General features: G+C 34.9%; 11 protein-coding genes across 12 annotated transcripts; 5 read left to right on the top strand and 6 right to left on the bottom strand.

The window, feature by feature from the left end:
* The first annotated feature begins 58 nt into the window (after positions 1–58).
* Positions 59–1,800, top strand: LOC134836450 (FK506-binding protein 59-like). Its single transcript, XM_063851650.1, has 2 exons — positions 59–349; positions 412–1,800. The coding sequence occupies exons 1-2, from the start codon at positions 220–222 to the stop codon at positions 1,683–1,685; spliced, it is 1,404 nt and encodes a 467-aa protein (XP_063707720.1). The 5' UTR covers positions 59–219; the 3' UTR covers positions 1,686–1,800.
* LOC134836448 (2-hydroxyacyl-CoA lyase 1-like) lies at positions 1,772–4,126 on the bottom strand. Its single transcript, XM_063851649.1, has 3 exons — positions 3,945–4,126; positions 2,654–3,881; positions 1,772–2,317 (listed from the first exon to the last, which is right to left on the bottom strand). The coding sequence occupies exons 1-3, from the start codon at positions 3,993–3,995 to the stop codon at positions 1,890–1,892; spliced, it is 1,707 nt and encodes a 568-aa protein (XP_063707719.1). The 5' UTR covers positions 3,996–4,126; the 3' UTR covers positions 1,772–1,889.
* A 39-nt stretch (positions 4,127–4,165) lies between these two features.
* Positions 4,166–5,033, top strand: LOC134836451 (small ribosomal subunit protein uS13). The gene is made up of 3 exons (XM_063851651.1): positions 4,166–4,264; positions 4,488–4,673; positions 4,732–5,033. The coding sequence occupies exons 1-3, from the start codon at positions 4,262–4,264 to the stop codon at positions 4,999–5,001; spliced, it is 459 nt and encodes a 152-aa protein (XP_063707721.1). The 5' UTR covers positions 4,166–4,261; the 3' UTR covers positions 5,002–5,033.
* Positions 5,034–5,163: 130 nt separating this feature from the next.
* Positions 5,164–5,610, bottom strand: LOC134836455 (upstream stimulatory factor 2-like). Its single transcript, XM_063851656.1, has one exon. It carries the CDS (start codon positions 5,608–5,610, stop codon positions 5,164–5,166), a length of 447 nt encoding a protein of 148 aa, XP_063707726.1.
* A 954-nt stretch (positions 5,611–6,564) lies between these two features.
* Positions 6,565–9,783, bottom strand: LOC134836456 (protein DEK-like). The gene is made up of 8 exons (XM_063851657.1): positions 9,716–9,783; positions 9,357–9,447; positions 8,137–9,047; positions 7,856–8,069; positions 7,664–7,797; positions 7,512–7,595; positions 7,384–7,452; positions 6,565–7,324 (listed from the first exon to the last, which is right to left on the bottom strand). The coding sequence occupies exons 1-8, from the start codon at positions 9,716–9,718 to the stop codon at positions 7,310–7,312; spliced, it is 1,521 nt and encodes a 506-aa protein (XP_063707727.1). The 5' UTR covers positions 9,719–9,783; the 3' UTR covers positions 6,565–7,309.
* A 508-nt stretch (positions 9,784–10,291) lies between these two features.
* Positions 10,292–11,622, top strand: LOC134836457 (flap endonuclease 1-like). Its single transcript, XM_063851658.1, has 2 exons — positions 10,292–10,473; positions 10,537–11,622. The coding sequence occupies exons 1-2, from the start codon at positions 10,392–10,394 to the stop codon at positions 11,598–11,600; spliced, it is 1,146 nt and encodes a 381-aa protein (XP_063707728.1). The 5' UTR covers positions 10,292–10,391; the 3' UTR covers positions 11,601–11,622.
* LOC134836458 (uncharacterized) lies at positions 11,619–12,900 on the bottom strand. Its single transcript, XM_063851659.1, has 2 exons — positions 12,429–12,900; positions 11,619–12,162 (listed from the first exon to the last, which is right to left on the bottom strand). The coding sequence occupies exons 1-2, from the start codon at positions 12,637–12,639 to the stop codon at positions 11,828–11,830; spliced, it is 546 nt and encodes a 181-aa protein (XP_063707729.1). The 5' UTR covers positions 12,640–12,900; the 3' UTR covers positions 11,619–11,827.
* A 569-nt stretch (positions 12,901–13,469) lies between these two features.
* On the top strand, positions 13,470–14,809 carry LOC134836459 (uncharacterized). 2 transcript variants are annotated; one of them, XM_063851661.1, is made up of 3 exons: positions 13,470–14,093; positions 14,427–14,562; positions 14,611–14,809. In XM_063851661.1, the coding sequence occupies exons 1-3, from the start codon at positions 13,725–13,727 to the stop codon at positions 14,706–14,708; spliced, it is 603 nt and encodes a 200-aa protein (XP_063707731.1). In that variant the 5' UTR covers positions 13,470–13,724; the 3' UTR covers positions 14,709–14,809. The 2 variants fall into 2 exon arrangements, with proteins under 2 accessions (XP_063707731.1, XP_063707730.1); XM_063851660.1 differs by having other exon boundaries at positions 13,470–14,562.
* A 640-nt stretch (positions 14,810–15,449) lies between these two features.
* Positions 15,450–21,000, bottom strand: LOC134836452 (PAN2-PAN3 deadenylation complex catalytic subunit PAN2-like). Its single transcript, XM_063851652.1, has 17 exons — positions 20,893–21,000; positions 20,693–20,818; positions 20,401–20,547; positions 20,066–20,167; positions 19,818–20,008; positions 19,557–19,756; positions 19,289–19,496; positions 19,089–19,228; positions 18,769–19,021; positions 18,607–18,707; positions 18,422–18,551; positions 18,028–18,367; positions 17,877–17,969; positions 17,474–17,823; positions 17,173–17,411; positions 15,888–17,116; positions 15,450–15,821 (listed from the first exon to the last, which is right to left on the bottom strand). Exons 2-17 carry the CDS (start codon positions 20,748–20,750, stop codon positions 15,655–15,657), a joined length of 3,948 nt encoding a protein of 1,315 aa, XP_063707722.1. The 5' UTR covers positions 20,751–20,818; positions 20,893–21,000; the 3' UTR covers positions 15,450–15,654.
* Positions 21,001–21,118: 118 nt separating this feature from the next.
* On the top strand, positions 21,119–22,301 carry LOC134836453 (beta-1,4-galactosyltransferase 7-like). Its single transcript, XM_063851654.1, has 2 exons — positions 21,119–21,301; positions 21,365–22,301. The coding sequence occupies exons 1-2, from the start codon at positions 21,184–21,186 to the stop codon at positions 22,231–22,233; spliced, it is 987 nt and encodes a 328-aa protein (XP_063707724.1). The 5' UTR covers positions 21,119–21,183; the 3' UTR covers positions 22,234–22,301.
* Positions 22,302–22,323: 22 nt separating this feature from the next.
* On the bottom strand, positions 22,324–23,343 carry LOC134836454 (uncharacterized). Its single transcript, XM_063851655.1, has 5 exons — positions 23,255–23,343; positions 23,158–23,201; positions 22,793–22,927; positions 22,553–22,729; positions 22,324–22,455 (listed from the first exon to the last, which is right to left on the bottom strand). The coding sequence occupies exons 1-5, from the start codon at positions 23,313–23,315 to the stop codon at positions 22,324–22,326; spliced, it is 549 nt and encodes a 182-aa protein (XP_063707725.1). The 5' UTR covers positions 23,316–23,343.
* Between the last annotated feature and the right edge of the window lie 6 nt (positions 23,344–23,349).

Raw genomic sequence — 23,349 nt, 5'->3', positions numbered from 1 at the left:
TCGAAATGCTTGGTAGGCTTAAACGAGAACGAAGAAATTTCAACTAGGTTGAGAATCGAGTGAAGAACGGATCGAAAATTCCAGAAATTTCTTTTATTAATTATCCAGTTCGCATTAAAGGTTACGAATTCAAACCAAACGGAAGTCATAGAGAAATATTCACTGTTTAACATTTAATTCAAGTCAAAAAGAAAGAACGAAAAAAACAACTCAAACAAAATGTCTGAAGAAAAATCGATTGAGGAAGTTTCAAAAATTGAACTAAAAGAGGGAGAAATCGACCTTTCTGGCGATGGAAGAGTTTCAAAGTTGATTCTGAAGGAAGGAGAAGGAGACGAAACACCTCAAGGTGAGAAATTATTCAAATTTTTATTTTAATTTTTTGTCCTAATTAGTTGTTGTCATGTGCAGATGGATGTCGTGTTTCGTTGCATTACACCGGCAAACTGACGAATGGAACACAATTCGACTCGTCTGTTGAGCGAAATGAGCCTTTTGAGTTTGATTTGGGCAAAGGAAGCGTTATCAAGGCTTTTGACATGGGAGTTGCTTCGATGAAAAAAGGAGAAAAGTGCGTTTTAACATGCGGTTCAGAATACGCTTATGGCGAAGCAGGCTCCCCTCCAAACATTCCCCCAAATGCTACATTGCTTTTTGAACTCGAATTGCTCGGATGGAAGGGAGAAGATTTGAGTCCTCGCAAAAGCGATGGAATTATTCGTTACACAATTGTCAAGGGCACGAAAAAAGGATCTCCCAAAGAAGGGTCTTTCGTGAAAATCAAGTTGAAGGGAACATACGAAGGTCGAGTTTTCGAAGAACGCGAAGTTGAATTCAATATTGGCGAAGGATTGGAACAAAACATTGTCGATGGTGTCGAAATTGCACTCGAAAAGTTCAAGGAAGGCGAGAAAAGTCGATTGGAAATTGCCGCAGAGTACGCATTTGGAGCTGAAGGCAACAAGGAATTTGGAATTCCTGCTGGAGCAACAGTTAATTACGAAGTCGAGTTGTTAACTTTTGAAAAAGTAAAGAATTCATGGGAGCTCGATGACGCTGAAAAACTCGAACAAGCAACTTTGCTCAAGGAACAAGGCAACAAATACTTGAAAGAATCAAAATTGCTTCTTGCTTTGAAGAAGTATAATCGTGCCAAGGGTTATTTGACAGGATTTGTGAACGAAACTGACGCTGTCAAGCAATTACAAATAGCCGTGCATTCAAATCTCTCACTTTTGTATCAGAAGCAAAACAATAACGACGAAGTGTTTGCCAATTGCAACAAAGTTCTGGAATTGGATCCTAAAAACGTAAAAGCTCTTTATCGTCGAGGCATGGTACGAATCACAACGCAAGATTTTGAACAAGCAATTGCCGATTTCAACGCCATACTTGAAGTTGAACCAAACAACAAGGCAGCTCAGAACCAAATAACGATCGCAAAACATCACATTGCCGAATACAAGAAGAAGGAAAAGAAATTGTACAGCAATATGTTCACGAAATTCGCAACACGTGACAAAAATGCAGAAGATGAGGCAAAAAAAGGCCTTCCTGATGTCATGAACAGCAAATTTGGCGAATGGAATGCCGAAGAACGCGAACGAGAACCCACAAAATTCGAACAAGAAAATCCCGATGTTCTCATGTTGAATGGATCTTCAAAAGAATTCCAAAATATGTAATTCCTTACGTACTTCTACTTTTAAAATACTTAAAATGACCAATACGGTGGATCAAAACTTAATTAGGAAATAAATTTCTCGCATTTTTGATTGAAAATAAAATGGTTTCGAGCACCCGAGTAAAAAAATATGTTTTTTATTGCATCTTTTCCCACAACCTGGAATGTTTCCGTTACTAAAAACGCCTCTTATCGCATGATGTATTTATAATTTTGACTCTGTTAACCAACTAAAGGCTTGTGGTTTCCTGTCAGCAGATGGATTGATAATCACATTGATGATTGTTGGTTTGTCTGTGTATGTTAACGCTTCTTTGACAGATTTTTCCAATTCGGGAATCTCTCGCACGAAAAACCCTTCAAGCCCAAACATTTTCATCATGTTTTCGTAATGCGTTTCAACGGTTAAGGCACTTGGAGGAGTAACTTGCGTCAAATCGCCCATTGAGCGGATATCTTTGTACGTTTCTTGATCAAATCCGCCGTAAATTCCTCCATTATTTACAACAACAATGACGATTGGTAGTTGATAACGAACCATTGTTTCAATTTCCATGCCAGAAAATCCAAAAGCTGAATCGCCTTCGACACAAATTACCTTTTTGCCGGGCATGTAGTCTCGACAGAAGAGAGCTAAAATGAAAATAATAAAAATTAAAAGATATGAAAAAACGTAAAAAAACGTAATTTTTATTTTGAAAGCATATTTGATGATTTTTAAGCTTGAAATTGAACAAAAGTTATGAAAAATGCCTTTGGATGTCTTTTGAATGGTTCTTAAGCTTGAAAATTGAAAAATAAAAAATACGTAAATTTCATTTTGAAAGCATATTTGATGATTCTTAAGCTTGGAATCAATCAAAAATTAATAAAGGTTTCTCGAAATATTTTTCTAAAAAAAAAAATTGATTTTTTGAAAAATGATGGAAAATGTTTTTGGAACACCTTTAAAGAAATTTTCGGAAATACCTGAAGCAATGGCAAATCCAGGTCCTACGCCCATTGTTCCAAATGTTCCTGCATCCAAACGATGTCGAGGAAGTTTATTGTGTAACATTGTTCTTCCAATATCCATCGTATTTGCGCCTTCTGAAACAATAATTGCATCTTTTGGAATCACATTTTGCAAATGATGAAAGACAGCGTAATAATTCAACGGAGTCCGAATGTCTTTGCTCATTGCAGCAACAGCTTTTTTATTTTTATCGCATTTTTCGAGAAGTTCTTTATACCATGGCTCGTTGCTTTGGAAGCGGTATCTGTGTTTTGACAATTTTTCGATCAATTGTTGCACGAATGGATTTAAGTCAGTTTGTACGCCAACAGCACACAAAATGCTATTGTGAAGTTCTTCGGGATGAATGTCAGCTTGAATGACTTTCACGTCGGGATTAAATCGCGGAGGGCGCCCAAAATGAAGAATCCAATTCAAACGAGCTCCGAGCAACAAAATGACATCAGCTTTTTGTAACGCCAAGGTACGTGCAGAAGCAACACATTGAGGATCTTCGTCGGGGACAACGCCTTTTCCCATTGGAGTTGCGAGAAAAGGAAGATTTGTCTGATGAATTAATTGACGAATTGTTGTTTCAGCGTGTGCATAAGCAGCTCCTTTTCCCACAATAACAAGCGGATTTTTCGCCTTCAACAACAAATTTACCGTATCTTCAACGTGTTTTGGATCAGGAAAAATAACGGGCGCTTTTGGATGAGTATATTGTTTGGGAATTGACGTTTCTAATGCCTTTCCGGCTAAAAGTGTGCCCGGAAAGTCGAGATAACAAGCGCCGGGGCGCCCGTATTTAGCTAAACGAACAGCTTTTTCAACGTGTAACGGAATAAGCGTAGGACCTGGAGGTCTTGCAGCGTATTTACAATAAGGTCGACTAATTTCAACTTGAGGGCATTCTTGAAAACCTCCAATTCCTTCGTGATCTTGTGATGTTGATCCTCCAATGACAATCAAGGGCCAACAATTCGCTTGAGCATTTCCCATTCCTCCGCAAACGTGCAACAATCCGGGTCCCGAAACAACTAAACAAACACCCGGCGTTCCTGTAAGATATCCAATTGCTTGAGCCGCATAACAAGCTGATTGTTCATTTCTCATTCCAATGTACTTTAAACCAGCAGCTTGCATTGCCATCGAAAGTTCGATCACGGGATATCCAATGATACCGAAAACATATTCAATTCCCTAATTTGGAAGAAAAAGGACTTTGAACTTTTTTAATTGAACTGAATGAATTTAAAAGAATACCTGTTCTTTGAGACTTTGGGCTAAAATTGTATTTCCATCAATTTCACTCATTTTTCTTGTTTTTTAGTTGACTATGAAGAAAAGACGACACGTAATTCAACACGGAAAATCAGGTAATAAAGTTCAATTTTTATCTTATCGTCTTGATATCATTGTTTTGACCCCTCAATTCGTCTCATAGATGTCTTTGAATCTCGCCCCCCTGAATTTTGCACGATGACATTTGTCAAGATGTGTCATTTTTTGACGTTTCTCGCTCTTTTCCCGACAGTCTCTTACTGAAGATTGACTTCAATTCGGATTAAATTTGATTTAAAATGGTAAGAAGTGCGAAAACTCCCGTGAAAATGCATGGAAAAGTTTCGCGGAATTCGATTGCTGCGATGTGTGATGAAATTTTCGACGGAAAAGCACAGTAAATGCGGAAAATTCACACAAATACATTCGGATTGTGACAACTTGCCATGCGTTCGCGTGGAGTTTTTGTGTACGAATGTGTATGGCATATGTACACGATGTTAATTTTTTTGATTCTTTTTTCAGTCTCTCGTAATCCCAGAGAAGTTTCAACATATTCTTCGTGTTATGAGCACGAACATCGATGGTAAACGCAAAGTTCCCATCGCCATGACTGCCATCAAGGGTGTAGGACGTCGTTATGCCAATGTTGTCTTGAAGAAAGCTGATGTTGACCAAAACAAACGCGCAGGAGAATGCACTGATGAAGAGGTAAGTTTACTCGAAAAACTTTTCGAAAAGTGATTTATTAAAATGCTTTTCATTGCAGGTTGAGAAAATCGTCACGATCATCTCGAACCCTCGTCAATACAAAATCCCCGATTGGTTCTTGAACAGACAAAAGGATATCATTGACGGCAAATATTCGCAATTGACCTCATCGAACGTCGACTCAAAATTGCGTGAAGATTTGGAGCGATTGAAGAAAATCCGTGCTCATCGCGGTATGCGTCATTATTGGGGTCTTCGTGTTCGTGGTCAACACACCAAAACAACAGGCCGACGTGGGCGTACTGTTGGTGTATCCAAGAAAAAGTAAACAAATAAACATGTTTGTTGTACAACTACAAATCCAATTTGTAATTCTCTAAAGCCGATCTTTTTAGAGAATCTTCTAATAAAACATCAAAAAAAAAAAAAAAAAGAGAAAAACATCGTTTCTTTTCCTACATTTACGTTCATTTATTCCATAATTTTTGTATCATTTAGCTGTCTTATTTAATTCTTTCTTCAACTTTTCATTCTCTGATCTCAGCATTCGCAACTCACATTCGGCTCGTTTCAGATCGAATCGTACTTCACGATTTCGCTTCTTAATCATCTCCAATTGCTGACAAGCTTTCTCCAAAATTTGAATCTTCGAGAGCGCAGGTTGTTTCGTGTCGTCATCATCGTCATCCATTACGAGTTTTCCGAGCTCCGTGATCCAAGTATTGATTTTGTTCCGTCGTTGACGCTCAACTTCGTTATGGTAGACTCTTCGGGTTGCGCTTCCTCCCGTTTTTGAACGTTTCGCAGGTCGTTGTTCTTCCTCTTCATCATCATGGGTACGAGGTACAAACTCGTATTCAATCTCTTCGGGCGGTTCGTCGAAAAATTGGCACTCGTCGAGAGGGACTTCTTCTTCAGGTTCTTGCTTGAGCGACATTACGTGGGATTAAATGCAAAAATCAGAAAGATTTGTGAAAAAAAGCCATAATTAGTCGAAACAAAAAGAAAAGTGTTTGTTTACGGATTTATGGCTGACAATTTACTCACGTTAATTCAAAGCTTTAAATTTGAAATCCACGTTACTATTTGGAAATCCATAATTTAAAAAAAATAAGTTAGGCCGCTCCAAATGAATCTCAATTTTTGTCCAAAATTTTTGAAATAAAATTGGGGGGGGCAAAAAAAAATAAAAAATTTTGAAATGCTTTTTTTCATACAAATTACCAAATTTCTTAAAAATTTTTAATCGATTAAAAATATTTTAGTTGTTTTGAGTTTTCTTACATTGATATTTGTGTATTAAAAATTGATTTAAAATAAAAAAGTTTTAAAAATTAAAATTGAAAAAAAAATGAAAATCAAAAAATTAACTGTCAAAATATTCATGAATTTTTTTTTAAAGAAAATTTTATGTTGAAATACGATTTTGAATACAAAAATTATTAAAAATTTGAAAAATTTTCTTGAAAATTTGTTGAAAAATTATGAAAATACACCAAAAATCGGTAATTTTTGATAAAATTTTTAACTTTTTTTTTATTTTGCCCCATTGGATTTTCGAATTTAAAATGGGGCATCGGACAAAACTATTGAGTTTCATTTGGAGCGGCCTAAAAATTCAAAAAATAATTTTTCTAAAGTTTTTCGAAAGTTGTAATTTTATCTCAAAATGTTAAAATAGATCAATCAATAGTTCAAATCAATGCTGAGGATACAAAGTTGATGAAACTCGTGTTTTGGAAAAAAATCTTACGATAAATAAAAGTAAAAAAAAAAATGAGAAAAATAAATAAAGAGACATTTTTAAATTTAATTTTTATCATAATTATTTATTTTCATATTATTTTTGAATCAATATAATTTGACAATTACATTTACGATTTTTTTTCTGTTTAAACGTGCTAACCAAGTTCGAATCTTGTGCCATTTGTACCCGAACGAAAAATAATAAATTTACAATTTTTTTTTCTTTCTCTTATAATTATTTATAACTTTAGCAAGAAATGAAGAAGTTAAATGCGTCCTAAAATTAATAAACATATTATCAAGTTTCTCGAAATCGACGAAAGTTGTTAGTTTATACAACGACACACAGAAAAGAACATGCTTGATTATTGTTACTATTAATATTAAACTGTTTTTTTTTTTGTGAATGTACACTTAAAATCCAATTAATTCTGAATTTTTATCCTTTACATGACTATTTTTATGTTTTGAAATGAAAAAAAATGATGTAGTTTGCTCTTTTATATGTGTAAAAATGTCTGCCCTTAAGCCAATTTGACCAAGAAAATAAATTTTGTCTTACATTTCTAAATTTTTGTTTGGAATTTTTCATCGTATTTATAAATTTTCTTTGAATATTTTTTTTTTGTATTTTTGTTATTTGTACTCAAGGCAGATATTGAAAGTTTTTGAGCTCCCTTCTTAATGTTTCTGTGTTTTGAACGAAATAATTCTACGTTTACATTGAGAAATTAATTGTAAGGACTATATCTGATAAGTGGTAGTAAGCAATTCTGTTAATCATTATACAAAATTACGACACATTTTCTTCTTCTGCAGTTATCCTTAAATTTTTCACCTTAATATTTTTTGTATGTTTACGACTGTAGCTTTTTGTGTGTATGTATTATTTATGTGGCAATTAGCTAAAAGTACAAAGGAAATGTTAGTTTATGGACAAATTGAAATAAATTTTATGACATACCGATTTGACTGTAGCCTTGATAAAATCTTTTTTGGATGTTAAATCATGTTCGGGGTATTTTGCGTACACCTGAGGAAATTATTATCGATTATAATTGAATTTTTTGTGATATTAAGAAGAAAATTTACCTTTTTGCATACAGTTTTCATTGTTATTTCCTCCAAATCTGCATCGTCAAGTACTTCTTTCAAGTATTTTCGAATTTCTTCGTCCTATAAATAACATTTTTCGACTTCAATTTCAAACTTTTTTTTTTTGGAAAAAGGTTATAAATACATACTGTTGGATATCCTCCTTTCTTTTTAGAGGCTAATGGTTCATCGTCATCTTCTTCTTCATCTTCGACATCATCTTCCTCTTCTTCAGATGATACTTCCTTGGCCTTTTTCTTGCCTGATCCACGTTTTGGGCGACCTGTAAGAGAATTTTAAATTAGATTTTTCAAATCTAAAGCATTTCCAAGAGAAAATACCTCTTCCCGCTGAAGCTTTATTATTTGCTTTGCCTTTTGATCCCTTGGATTTTTTGGGTGCATCACTATCATCATCTTCACTGAATTCACTGACTTCTTCAGATTCTTCTTCGTCAGAATAACTATCACGTCGACGTTTGCGTGCTGATTGACGAGCACTTCTTCCGCGTGATGGGGGTGCAGTGCGTTGTCTTTTTCTTTTCGGAGCTTCTTCCTGTAATGTACAAAAGATTTTCATCAGAATTTTAATGATTTTTTGAGTTTTTTTTTTCAGGACTTACTTCACTGAAATCCTCATCACTGATATCCTCAGATTCCTCTTCTTCGGATTCACTCTCATCGTATCTACTACGTCTTCCGGCGCCACGAGCTGATGCTCTACTGCCTTTTTTCTTTCCGGCATCCGAATCGCTGCCTGCTGAAGGGTTGTAATCTGATCCGCTATCAGAGTCGTTCTTCCCGCGTTTACGTTTGACAGCGGGCACTTCTTCTTCTTCCTCATCCGATTCATAGTCAACGTATGAAGATAACTTTGAAGAGTTTCTTCCTGCTGTTGCGCGTTGAGGGCGCCCTGCAGATGATCGACTTGCGGCTTTTTTCGGTTCAGGGCGTTTCGCTTTCTTCGCAGGTTTTTCCTCATCTTCTTCTTCCTCTTCGGCTTCTTCATCTTCCTCCGAATTGTCATCTGCTTTTGCTTTTCCGCCTTCGGGCTTCAAGAGGAATGTCAAAATGCGTTCACTTAACTCATCTACGGTGCCTTTGTCGTTGAGCAATAACACGTCGGCAATCAATGCGAGTTTACTTTGTTCGTATTTCTTCGCTGCTTCCAATCGACGTGTATACTCTTCAGATTTTGCATCGAAATCAAATCCATTAAAACGTCGCAAATTCTTCTTAATGAACTTAATGTTGCCCGGATCTTCGTAAACGATAGAATGCAGAACAGACAAATGGTCTGCTTTGGTGTTTGTGATGTTGACATCGATCAGTTCAATATCCGTCAAATGTTTGCCTTTGCCTTTGAAAGTCGGTAAGGGTTTCTTTGGAGTTACCGGAGCCTTTTTCTTTTCTTTCTCTTCATCTTCTTCGTCTCCCCCGTCGGATTTTTCTTCGTCTTTTGCATCTTCGTCGCCAGATTTTGCATCCGCTTGTTCACCATTTTTTGCTTTTTCATCCTTTTCATCTTCTTTCGCTAAAAAAAAAATGTGTAAAAAAGTCTCATTTTAGAAATCGTGAATGACTTTTTGGGTAAAAATTTGTTTTCTCTGTTGGAATCAGATGCAACACTGATGTACGTTGTAAATGAATGGACTGAGAAATTAATGTTCCTTGATTTTACCAACAAACTAACTCATCGAAAAAGTCAGTTTGAGAACATCGGTCAAGGGTAAAGAGAAAATTCTTATCAAATTTAATGGCATTTTTTTTCCGGGAATCGAACGCGACACATGCACAATGTCACTCAGCATTCCAAACAACTGCTCTACAATGAATTTCTCACCTTCTTCTGTTTTTTTGGGATTTTCTTCTTCCTCTACCTTCTTCTCGTCTTCGGCAGATTTGGTATCAACGTTATTCTTCGTCTCATCCGCCTAAAAAGAGGGATTTTTCGAATAAGAATCATGATTTATTATTTTTTTTTTTCTATATGCACAAAGTAGTAAATACATATACGCATATGTATAAATAGGTACAGAAAATATGAAGGCATCAAAATATGCGATTGTTTTTAATACATTTTAACGTGGAAATACGTGTTTTTTTCCAAAGATTTTTTCGAATTATGCATCAAAGGCATTTGCAAAACACTTATCCGCTGTTTTGATCCGAAATTTTCAAGTATTTCACGGATTTTCTTACCATTTTTCTTTATTTTGCTTCTCTGGCGTCACTTATATTACAAAGACTTGCGACAAACGATGAGAGACGTCACAGGGTGATAAAAAATCAAAAAAGCTCCATACTCCGATTTTGTTTTATGCAATTCAAAAAAAAGCAAAACTGAAAAATTTTTTATTTTGAGAGTTTTTTAAGCATTTTCAAAATTTATTAAAAGAGACGAAAAAAAAAATAATTTCATAAAAATTAAATTGTATGTTGTATTTACTGAATATATGAAAGTAATGAAAAATTTAATAAAAAAATTATGGGAAAAAATTTAATTTCAAAATGAAAACTTTTAAAACTTTATAAAAAATTACAAAAGTTTTAATTTTTCGTAAACTTCAAAAAATTTTTAAAAATTCAAAAAATTTAAGTTTTTAAAAAACAGAATATTAAAATTATCAAAAAATGGTTGAAATATGTTGAAAATATTTGGTTTTGTTTAATAATGTACAAAAAGGTTAAATATTTGAATGTTATAATTTTTACATATTTTTTTGGTCCCTGATAGACGACAATTAAATAAAGGCGACTCAAGCTTTGACATTTCCCGCCATCCAAACTCTTCGGATTTCAAATTAAAATTTCTGCTGCTTATATTTTCTATTTAATTTGTTGTAAAAAAGCCTCAAAACTATCATCAACGATCACCATGGGTATTTTAGGCCTTTCAAAGTTAATTGCAGATGTTGCTCCATTTGCCTTGAAAGAGATGGAGATGAAAAACTTTTTTGGTTTGTTTAATTTCTTTGTTTGTCTCATCCGAAAATCTTTTAAGCAATTTTTCTTGTTTTCAGGTCGTAAAGTTGCGATCGACGCAAGTATGTGTCTTTATCAATTTTTAATTGCTGTGCGATCAGAAGGAGCTCAGCTAACATCTGTTGATGGCGAACCGACATCTCATTTGATGGGAACGTTCTATCGAAGCATTCGTCTTTTGGAGAATGGGATCAAACCCGTGTACGTTTTTGACGGAAAACCTCCAGAAATGAAGTCGGGCGAACTCGTAAAACGAGCGGAGAAACGAAATGAAGCCCAAAAAGCTTTGGATAAGGCAACAGAAGCAGGCGACGCTGCGGAAATGGATAAATTCAATCGTCGTCTTGTAAAAGTCACAAAAGATCATTGTGAGGAGGCAAAACAACTCCTGAAACTCATGGGTATTCCATACGTCGAAGCACCCTGTGAGGCGGAAGCGCAGTGTGCCGCATTGGTAAAAGCGGGAAAAGTTTATGCAACTGCAACGGAGGATATGGATGCCTTGACATTCGGTTCGACAATTCTATTACGTCATTTAACATTCTCCGAAGCACGCAAAATGCCAATTCAAGAGTACTATCACGATAGGGTTCTTAAAGGATTGGAGCTTAACGAAGATGAATTCGTCGATCTTTGTATCTTATTAGGTTGCGATTATTGCGAAAGCATCAAAGGAATTGGGCCAAAGAAGGCAATTGAACTTGTGACAAAATATCGTTCAATTGAAAAAATCCTTGAAAATATTGATCAAAAGAAGTTTATTGTGCCCGAAAATTGGAATTACGAACAGGCAAGAGCTTTATTTAAAAACCCAGAAATCGCAAATCCCGAGGAAATTGAACTAAAATGGACAGAACCTGATGAGGAAGGGCTTGTGAAGTTTTTGTGCGGCGATAGACAATTCAATGAACAACGAGTTCGTTCGGGAGCACAAAAACTCATGAAATGTCGAAGCACGGGAACACAAGGAAGATTGGATTCGTTTTTCAAGGTTTTGCCATCAACTACTCCGAATCAGAAACGCAAATCTATAGCAGATGTCAAAAAGGAATCCGCGAAGAAACTCAAAGGAGGCGCAAAAGGAGGTCGAAAACCAAAATAAATTGTTTATTTTTTTCACAATATTTTTTGTTTATTTTCTTACAAGGCTTAAAACGCGTTAAAAGGCAACCTTATTGAGTACAATGTAAGTAACATAATAAATAATTATCAACTAAGGCAATAGGATTCAAGAGTGCTTACACATCTAGATATGGCTTAAAAAATAATTTGAACTCATACAAAAGCAAAATACTTCAACGGTAGTACATAGAAACAATTGATCGAAATTTAACTTCCAATCAGCAAAAACATGAAAACAGCAAATCCGTTCAAGATTGTCATCAAATAACCCAAAGAATATTGATGTTTCACGTGAAGTTGATAGCCAGTCTTGTTTTTTCTCGGCGATAAAGGCGTTGGGGGATTCACGCCAGGCACATCGCTATCCAAATAGACAATCATCCAAGAAAAAACTGTCACGAAGAATCCGATAAAAGCACAAGCGATGACATTTGTGAGATTAATTCGTATCAAAGACACTTTCTCATACATATTGGCTGCTTGATGATGTAGCGATTGTTGCAACGATTGTCCAAGGTCTTTGAATGATATGTTTTCCATACCTACAAAACAAAAAAAAACGACACGCATACAAAAAAATGTAAATATTTTCAAATATCATCTGTTTTTATCACCAAACACACATCACAAATCCATAAAACAATAATTAACGCGATGAAATCATCCGTAACTCTGTTGATGTGTGTGTGTGGTTTAAAAATAAATAGTATTTAAATCATGCATCTTCCATACAACACACGAACAAACAAGATTCATTCGAAGAATTCGGTCAATCCGAAAAGAATTAAGGAAGGAATTAATTTCTCACCGATATACAATGCAAATTTAGCAATAACGATTGTCAACACAAGCAACCATACGACGACACCTACGACATTTGAGGAAGTTGCATCTTGTTCACCTAATTTCCTCGTACTCTGTTCCGTCGTTGTTGTCCAGCTGCTGTTGTCGAAAAGACGCTTCTTCGGATTTGCATTTCCATTTTTGTGGAAGCCATTTGTGTACACCTTTTCAGTCATTTTTTGACACAAAACGCAACAAATTTCGACGATAATTTCACTTTCGTGCGAGTTCTTGTACGACTAATTGTATTCAAATGGGCAGCCAATGTGTGTTTGGTATAGAAGGCAAACGACGAATGCACGAAAATCGTAAACAAAATAACCGAATCTCTTATGTCATATGGAATATCGAAGAGTTTGGGGAACGCGATATACTTTTTTTTCGTTTTAAATATAAATAATTTTTGATTTTAAAAAAATTGTTTAAATGTTAAGTTTTTCTTCTGAGAAGAATTGAATTTTGAGAAATTTTCGGAGGGAAAAAAAAAATTATCGACGATCGTAATACTTTACTTCCATTTTTAATCGATTCGTAAAAAAAACGAACAAGAAGTGCAATAATTCGTATTGGAATGCTTTTTGTATTGTTCCGAGGATTATTTTCATTCAAATAAAATTTAATAAAATTAAGTTTTTAATCATGTTTTTTTTTTCGTCTTAAAAAATTACAATAAAATTTTGAGTTATTTTTTTTCATAATTTCTTTTTAATTTTTCAATTCATTAAATTTTCAATTTATTTGTTAAATAATTTTTAATTGAATTTGGTATGCAATGAGCTTTACATAAAACAATAAGTTGAATAAAATTCTTATGCGAATTTTGTTTAAACGACAATTTTTTCTATAAAAAAAAATTAAATTTTCATTTTGATCAATTTTCAACTGTTTGCGGAAAACTTTTAAATGTCACTTTTGACATTTTTCCTTCGAGGTTTTTCCATTCATTTACATTACATGTCACCTTGAAGTTCGATATAGGCAAAACACTTTACACAAACAAAAAATCAATTACGGTATAATTTTCGCCAATTATCGATTCCTGTTGCGCCTAAAATTTTTCTCCTGCCCAAATGATGGATAACACTCACAACTTGTCGGAATCAATGACGAGAGTGAGACCAAAATTAGTAGTTAAAAGTTAAAAATAAGGCAATCTGCTGAGAACTGAAGCATCTGCAAATAAATAATTGATTTACCTTTCCGTGGAGAGCGTCAAACAATTGAATTGAAAACATTTATTATTAATTGAGTGAAAAAAAAAATGATATCGACAAATGAGGTTGTAAGTAAGGATGCCAATCATCATGATAATAGTAGTAATATTCGTCCTGCGAGCACCGTCAACAATAGTTTCCGCAATCAAAAGATGATAAAGCAATTCGCTCAGACGCTCATTTTCATCGTTTTGATCTTTGTCGCGAGTTTTTTCCGAGATGTCATCAAACAGGAGAAGATTCGCAAGAAGGAACGGGCGGAAATGGCGTCGCAAATTGCGCACCAAAACTATTTGCTCGAGCAGGAACGTTTTCTCGTGAAGCATCGCGAATTTCTCTCGACTTTCCTGCAATACGAACATCATTGTAACAAAATTCACGCACTCTTGTACAAGAACCCATGCGGTTTGACAAAGGTAAACGATTTCAAATTTAATTGCAAAAACTGCAAAGGATCGTCACGCAGTCCGAAAGTTCGTATTCAGATGGGCGATAGAACGCCTCTCGATTTTGCACTCATTTATGTGTTTCTTGCGAGTTTGTTGTTTCTCCTTGTTCGTGCCATAATCGACGTATCGAAGGAGTTTAATGCACCTTCGCAGGATTCCGATGAAAAGACGTCTTCGTTACATGATTATGCAACACGACGTGTTAGCAATGCGAGTAATTCTGCGACACCCCAAAAGAAACGCGATTCAAAAGTTTTACAACCACGCGTCTCTATTACTACAACTTCTTCTGATCAACAGGGATCAACATCAGCAGAGGGAAATAACGAATGTACCACAGGCATCGCATTAAATGAGACTTCATGTGTTTCGAGCAAATTTGATAGGAGATCCTCAGTTCCTGCAACGATGGGACACAATCAATATCTTCTAAAAGGTAAGAAAAAAGTTTAATTGAAGCATGAATTTGACAAATTTTTTGCAGATACAATCGATTTTCGACGACAATCCTTTGAAGCATTAAACGAAGAAGACGAGAATTGTAGTCCAGAGACGAAAAAACATCGGCTTATTCGACGATAAAAGGCAATTTAGTAAAATTTAGATGATAGTAGGTGAGAATAAATATATTGTAGTCCTGTTTTCAATGTTGAACATAGATGTTGATATATAATTGGAATAAAGACGGATGTTTATTACATCCAAAAATATATTCAACTTACGACTTTTACTCAAAAAATCCCAAATCCAATTGAAACACTTTACTTTTTCATTCAAATTAAGTACACGACTTTATCACTTTTTATTCTTTTTCATTCAATAATTGATTTTGTATGTCATTTTTTTTTTGTCTGAACAAATTTTCACCTTTTTTTCATCAAAAATATCATTCATGAAATTATAATTTTAAATAGAGTATATCAAATGTTTTTTTTTTCTTTTTAATATTTTGTTGGTTTTTCGTGTTAGTTTTTTGAATATTTTGTTTCATTCTTTCACTTTTTACTTTTTAAAGTTTCTATAAAAATAAAGTCTATTTTTTTCTTGTGTGCGGGAAATATTTCATTCAGTTCAAATTAAACAAATTTCATAAGTAGATAAATAATAGTTTTTGACCGGAAATATTATTTTCGTGTAAAAAAATAAATTAATTAGCTGCCTAATAGTAATACTTTGATTTTTTCACTTTTTGTTTTCTTCAATTCATCATTACAAATGTTTATTATTTTTTTCTTTTCATTTTTCAGAAAGACTTGCTTTTTAAATTTAAATTAAAAAATGAACAACTTTGTAAAAAAAAAAAACAATGGAAAAATAAGCTAGGATACAAAATATTTTAACAAAAAAGACTTAAAATTATCTTTTTAACTCTATTATCTCACTTTTATACTTAAAACCTAAGTTTTTTTTTTAATTGTGTAAAGTATGAGAAACGAAAAATACATTTCGCTTCCATTTTTTTAAAAATAAAAAAAAATCACACGCATCCACACATGAAATAGAGTTTCAAAATGCACCAACAATAGGGTTAATTGTTCGGTACTTTCCACATCAACTGCATTCCAATGTCATATAAATTACTTATCGCTAAACTTAAAGCATTTCTTGCCTTTAAATGTAGGTAATGTTTGTATAAAAGTAATGCTGTACGAGCATCTTCAATAGAATCGTGTGTTTCTGATTGAATTTTTATGCCTAAAAAAAGTTTTACCATTAATTTTTTTTTTTTTGTTTCTCATGAAAAATAATTCAAAAACTTACCTAAAAAGTGCCATGCTAAGAATCTCAGTGAGATCATGCGATAATGAGGAATATGGAATAGATAAACCGTGTCGACAATTTGTTCTGCCGGCACAATCATATTGATCACGCGAAAGTCGTTTCGCAATCCGTGCCCGACGAAAATGACGCCCGAATCGACCAAATATCTTAATTTTTGATATGATTTTTTGAGTGTCGTCAGTCGTTTATTACTGAAATGGGCATCCAAATCGCCGGGCTTTATTCCGGAATATTTCGTGAGATAATCGACAACTTGCTCGTGCGTGGAAATGTAATCATCCATAAAGGGTTGTCCTTCGTGTGGGCCTTGTCCGTGAATGCACGTGATGCGTGCGGCATTTTGCAATTTTGGTTTTATCGTCGACATCTTTCCATCTGCACGAATTTCATTTTCTTCCTGATTGAGTGTCACGAATTCAGCATCCATAGCGACGAGATATCCTGCGGGAAATGGTTCCGTTGGCGGTTTACAAATAACTTGTTTGTCATCTGATATCGCGGGAGGCGGCATTTCACTCAACGGCTCTTTAAACAATTCAAAAGTCATTGGATTCACATAGTCATTCAAGTCTTCGATTTTCGACGCTGTTGCATCTGTAGCTGTGTAATAACAGATAGTTGGAATTTTCCAATCGAATGTAAACCAAACAGCTTCATTTACTGAAACAGGAGATACGGTGAAGTCATTGAAGAGATACCAACGCGTTTCAGCGGAAAGATTTGACGAGGAAGTTTTTGCAGTCTTGAGTTCATGATACGATTTGTCGACATTTATCAAGGCAACGAGGTTACGATGGGTTCCTTCATCGATGTGACAAACGACGGCAGTGAGAGCATAGTTTTTCGACTTTGTTGATGCTTCTTCACTCTTTACCTCTTCTTCCAAATTTTCTTTTTCTTCTCCATTTTTGGTAACTTTTTCGACATGTCCATTTTTCTGTTCAGTCTCTGAATTTTTTATACTTTCTTCGATTTTCATGTATTCCAATTTCGACGTTATTCCATTTGTCGTTGTTGTTGATGATGAGCTCGACGTCATTTGAGTGTTTTCTGCTGTTATTTCGTTACTTATTTCTACTTGCCCTTCAGAATTAACTTCCATCGTGAAACTCAATGGGAACCATGCATTCAATTTTCCACTGTTATTATTGTTATTTGTATTGTTGATGAGGGATGTCAATTGATTCGTATTTAAACAGGGCGATTTTCTAAAATATTGCTCAATTTATGAAAAAAGAAAATTGAGAAAAGAATAAATATTCACCTTTCGGGATGTGCAAAATGACAATCAATGCGTGAACAATGCGTTCCATATCGACATTGCTTGAGAATGCCATTTGTAGGACGAAATAGCCCATTTGTTGGAGAGGCGCCTGCACCTATATCTGAGATTCCATTCGTGGGAGTCGTGCTTGTATGACCTGTTATCAAACGCAAATATTCCAGATGACGTTCATTATCGAGTCCCGTATTTACTGCTAAGATATTCGGCATTTCTCGTACCTAAAAAGATGATTTTTGATGAAAAATTTTTCTTTTTTCAATCAGAATTTAAAACGCATTACCTTTGATTTCTGATTCGTTGGAGTAAATTTTTTGCAAGATTCGCACCATGCAGGAGTTGTTTTGTCGAAACAAAGCGATGATTCAAGAACTTTTTTAAATGTTGTTGTCTCACTGCTTCCGTTCGTTAGCGAATTGGAGGCATCTTTACTCGTCGATGTCGTTTTCGGGGGTGTATATAAAAGGTTGCAGACCATTTGTATCGTAGACTTGACATTCTCTTCGTTGCATTTTAAACATCGATGAACGCAATCTTGTTTTGTGCCAAACAATTGACTGATGCCTGAAACATCTTCGACTCGTTCTTGTCCGATATTATTTTCAGGCGTATTTTCGTTAGTTGTCTTTTGATCTAAAACGCAATATTTGAATAAAATTGTCAATTTCAGAGAAATTTTCACTCACTCTCATCTGATCCGCTGACATTTCGTATCCGTTTCTGCACTCCATTGACTTTTATAGATTCGCTTGTCTCACTGGGATCCGTGTGGTCGGAGCCTGAAACAAATTTCAACTTGACATAAAATGCCTTTAAAAACTCACAAAACAAACTTACTCGTTGAGAGCGTTTCCGACGTTGTATGTTTCCGTTTCCCATTACTTTCCATTGTTTCGTTATGAATTTGATGCAATACAAATCGATTCCAATTCTGAATCAAACTTAGCAAGTTATGCCCATTGTCGGTATTGCGATCCGACAATATTAGCCCCAATGCGGAGGCTTCAGGTACTGTACGAAAAACACGCAAAAAGTTGCTTGCTTGACATGGAGGGTTTGGAGGCGAAGAAATATCGAACATGTGAAACAAGAAACCCAGTTCACACGAAATGCAATGCTCACGATTGCACGAATGTGAAAGGAGCATTTTTCGTAACGGATTGATAAAATACAGAACCTGAAAGAGAAAAAAAAGTTAGAGGAATTCAATAAGAAAATGAAATTTTCATACTTGTAACATTGGATTGCAATAAGCATTCGGTAAAATTGCCTCTAATCCAATGAAGTCTGTTTGATTGTACTTGTCGTAATCGATGTCTTGCGTTCCAACTTTACTAAATTTGATTTCAGCCTTGCGATATCTGTAACCAAAAATGATAAAAATCGTTTAATCATCAATTGTAGAAGAAAAAATACCTTTTCGGTATCATTTTGATGCCATTTTCATGATTCGTCTTCGCTTTATTGATTGGAGTCATAACTTGATCGTTTTGTAATGAATGTTGATAGTATGGAATCTACAAAAAAAATGTTTTGAATATTCAAAAATTAAAAATTTTATGTAAAAATTGAACTTACAATATTTCTAATTGTCTTTTTCGGATTGAGTGCATAGCCAATAGGGCCTTTCATCTTCATGTTTTCGAGGATTTCAGCGTCAATGGGTTTCGGTTTGAGATGTTGATGTCTCATAAGATCCTCCGGCATATCACTCGACAACTTCTCATGTTCGGAAGATACTTTAGGAAGAGGAATCGACGCCATTGGGAAGCTGTAATCGTTGATAGGTACAAATGGAAGAGGTTGAATTGGATCTGCAAATTCTGTTGGTCTAAAAATTTAATGAAAAAATATAATTTTTTTGATTTTTCTAAAAAAAAAAAAATATATTAACATACCTTGAATAACCATTGAACTTTGGTTGAACAAGTCCAATTGATCCAACTAAATTAATTTTGCCAGCTTGATCGCCAAATACCATTGCTTGAGTCGTAGATGAAATGTCGAAGGAGAGACATTGAGCACCCGACGTGTTTATCTTAAAGAAAATTTCGTTCAAAAAAAAAAATTTTTTTTTTTGCTTTCAAAGAAAACTTACTTGATACATGCAAATTCTCGGTTTACTTAATTCAACGGTATCTACAAGCTGTAATTGCCCAAGAGGAGATACAACAGCAAGCCGCTGACAATGTAATGGAAGGAAATGCAACAAAAACGGATCAATTGCTGTATAAATGGGCGAAATTAATCGATGCATTCGTAAATCGTACACTAAAAGATGTCGATCGGCAATGAGTTTTCCATGTCTAAAATAAAAATTTGTCTCAATTTTTGAGAAACAAATACAAAAAAAAATAGTTTAATACCTTCCATCACTGTACCCGCATGAAATAAGATAATTTCCCTGCACATCGAAATCCGATAAACTTCCAGAATGTGTGCTAATGACATGTTCTTCGTTATATGTATTTGGATCTCTTAAGGAAATTTGCCCGAATGCGTTTCCGCAACAAAGATACCTTGAGTGTGATCGTAACACAGCACAACCATCTATACCTAACGAAATCTAAAAAAAAAGTAAAATTTTGATGATTTCATGTTATTTAGAGAAAAAACTCGAAACTCACAGATGATGTTTCTGTAAAGGTATTAAGATCAAACTCGATCAATTGCTCTTGATGTCCTCCGATGAGCAATCGATCGTGATTTGTACTCAACATGCACAGGGTACTTAACATATTTTTAGAGCGATGCGTTTTTTTGGGGATTCCTCGACGTAACTGATAGCGTAAACTTGTATCCGTAAGACAAAGGATTCCTAAAACAGGAAAAAAATATTTTTTTTTCAAAAATAAAAAAAAAATTGAAAGTTTACCATCATTAAGAAAGGCAATTTGTCGCACAGGCTCATTAGGATGTACTTGAAACGAGGTATATTTTTGCATTTCGGGTCCATAGTATGACGTCACATGCCCGCCTACAAACAAATACGATAATAATACATATTTAAATTCAGATCAGCGACGAGTGACAATGAAAAGAAAATAACAAATAAATAATTAAAAATACAACAGTGAAGACGAATAGAAAGAGAACATATGTTCACATATGATTGTACGTCACACAGCGCCGTGTGTTGTTTGTTGTAAAACAAAAAAGTAGAGGTCACGGCAAAAACTTGACATGAATCGTTTGCGAATGACATCTTACCTTGATTTCCCATCCAGATGAGCTCTTCGATGGGATCAAAGTGCACAGTTGACACGCCAAAACGATCTCCGCCATCTGCTAATATCGTTCCGAGCTCCTCAAGCTCCGATTCCCCTTGGCCTATATTGAAGTACTCTGTCTGTGGTACTGCGTTGTTGAATGTACATACATCGTATGTGCAAAATAGACGACGACGACGACGACGATGATGATGAAAAAAGAAAGAAAATGATTGCGTATTTTGGCCTCAATTGTAATGCGAAAAACGCGAAAGCAGAACAACTAAACTCACTTGGAAGCGTCGTCAGGATACTCTCGCTCACGGTAATCGTCTCATAAAGGTAGTCCATTGTAGTCCATTCAAGCGTAAATTAAATGCCAAATTTCAGACGACGACACGATCGCATTACAACACACACTGCAATATTAAACGGATTTACAGGGCTTTCTCAATGAAACCATGACTGAAACACGCTTTCGCCAACAACTTACGCTTGCTCTCAGTACTCCAAACTAAATCTTAAGAACCAATTGGACATTTTTTTAAATATTTACAACAGCAAGTAAACACAAAGCTCTTCCAAACTACTATCTTTTCTCGTACTAAAGTTGCAGTTTGTTTTTGACGAAGGCAACAGACAGTTTTCCTCGAAAAAAAAATCTAAATTTCAACATTAAAAAATACCGTACTTTGACATTTTGTTTTGTGATTGATTTTCACAACATGAAAAATCGTGAAGAAAATCAAAAATGAAGCTGAAAAAAGTTAATTATTGAATTTGGATGCGACAAAGGACAACTATCATGTTTTTACGATCTCCTTTGGTTAAGTTTATTAGTTTTTGTGTGATTATTTCGTTTGTTATTTCTTTGTTGATTGCTGCTCTTCCCACAAATCTCGGTAAGTTTTCCATTTTCTTCTTATTTCTCCAAAAATTTTTAATAAAATGAACTTCCCTTGTAGAATCTTGCAATTGCGAGAATTATTTGGATACGCACAATTCCATTCATGAGGATGTCAAGCGAAACAAATTTTACAATGCACACTTGGGGAGCATCGATAAACCAAAATTAGCCATTCTCGTGCCATTTCGCGATCGTTTCGATGAATTACTGCAATTCGCGCCACATTTGACGGATTTTTTGAAACGCCAACAGATACCTCATCACATCTTCGTGCTGAATCAAGCGGATCGTTATCGATTTAATCGTGCATCGTTAATTAACACCGGATTTTTGTACACTCAACATGATTTTGATTATATTGCGATGCATGACGTCGACTTGTTGCCTCTCAATGACAAACTTAATTACTCTTATCCGAAGGAAGGAAGTGTTTTTCACGTAGCTGCTCCCGATTTGCATCCGAAATATGGATATCCGAACTTTGTTGGAGGAATTTTGCTCGTTAACCGAGAGGATTTTCGTAAAGTTAATGGCATGTCAAATCGTTATTGGGGATGGGGATTGGAAGACGATGAATTTTTTGTGCGTTTGAAGGAAAGTTCCATTGCAGTAAAGAGACCTGAAAATGTTGGCACGGGAAAAACGGATACCTTTAAACACATTCACGATAAAATGCATCGAAAACGAGATACAACAAAGTGTTATAATCAACGTGAAGTTACTCGTAAACGCGATCGAGAAACGGGCCTCGATACACTCAAATACGAGATAAGCAGTAGAAATATGGTTTCAATAGACGACGTTACAGTTACAGTGTTGAACATTAAATTGTATTGTGATACAGAGAAAACGCCATGGTGCGATTGTGAAGGCGCTCCGCCTGAAGCGAAAACAAAAAGAAAAGCACGAGCAAGTCAAAAAAGCTAAATGGAATAGACAATCTTGAATTTTTTTTTTGTGTAATTTTAATTTTTTTTTAAAAACAAATATATTATGATAGAAAATGTGAACAAAAAATCAATCCGAAGAACTTGATGAGCTCGAAGAACTTCTTCTCAATGCTCTCGATATCGCATATCCTCCTAATCCAAGAGCTCCGGCGCCAGCTGCGTATTTCAAGGCTTTATTTTTCTTCATTTTTTTCTTTCCCTGTAGAAAAAAAAATTGTTCAAAATATTTCGACAAAAATTTTCCCTTCAAAGCACATCTAAAGCTAAAATTTTTACACAAAAAATTATTTCAATACCCCCTTCATTGCAACTCCCGTTAATATAGCAGCTGCTGTTCCTCCTCCCAAAGCTCCTAATATTCCTCCATTGTTTCCATGACCTGTTTGTGGATACATTGGTTGACTTCCGGGATAATATGGTTGAGATTGAGGCGCAAATCCCCCTGGATTGTATGCATTATGGTTGTTGTTGTACTAAAAATTCACAAAAATCATATTTTAATATCGAATAAAATTGAATTCTATAGGAAACGATACCTTGTGAGGATTTTGAGATGGCACGATTGAGTTAGTTGCTTTGCCAATTATGTTGTTAATGAAGTCTTTGGTGTCTTCGATGATACCTTTGTTTTGTTTCGGAGGAACGTATTGATGATTTGATGGATTTCGATACTTTTATGATAATGAAACATTGAAAAAAGCACAAATTAGACAAGAAAAAAAAGAAACAAAAAAACCATTTCACCCAAAAAAAAAAAAAAAAAATGTCAAAGGACAAAAAGGAATGTGCAGAACACGTGTGCTATATAGGATTGTTAGAGAGTTTATTGAAAGATTAATATTTTGTTATAAAGGAAATGCATGCAAGCAAGTTAAGGGAGAAATTCTTTTTTGAAAAATACCGGATCAGTAGATGCTGTTGGATAAGAAGTTGTTTGTCCTGACACTGAAAAAAAATAAATTATCTTCAAATTTTATGAAAATAAACGAAAAACTTACTTCCCGGATATCCTCCTGTTGGATATGGCGTATAAGGCGGAGGAGCAGGAGCTCCTGGCATGCCGGGAAATACAGGAACTCCGCCATGAGGAGGT

Source organism: Culicoides brevitarsis, unplaced genomic scaffold (assembly GCF_036172545.1).
Source record: "Culicoides brevitarsis isolate CSIRO-B50_1 unplaced genomic scaffold, AGI_CSIRO_Cbre_v1 contig_32, whole genome shotgun sequence".
In the NCBI taxonomy this organism is placed as follows: Eukaryota; Metazoa; Arthropoda; class Insecta; order Diptera; family Ceratopogonidae; genus Culicoides; species Culicoides brevitarsis.
Note: the sequence above shows the minus strand (reverse complement) of the source record. Positions and strands in the feature narration are given on the sequence as shown.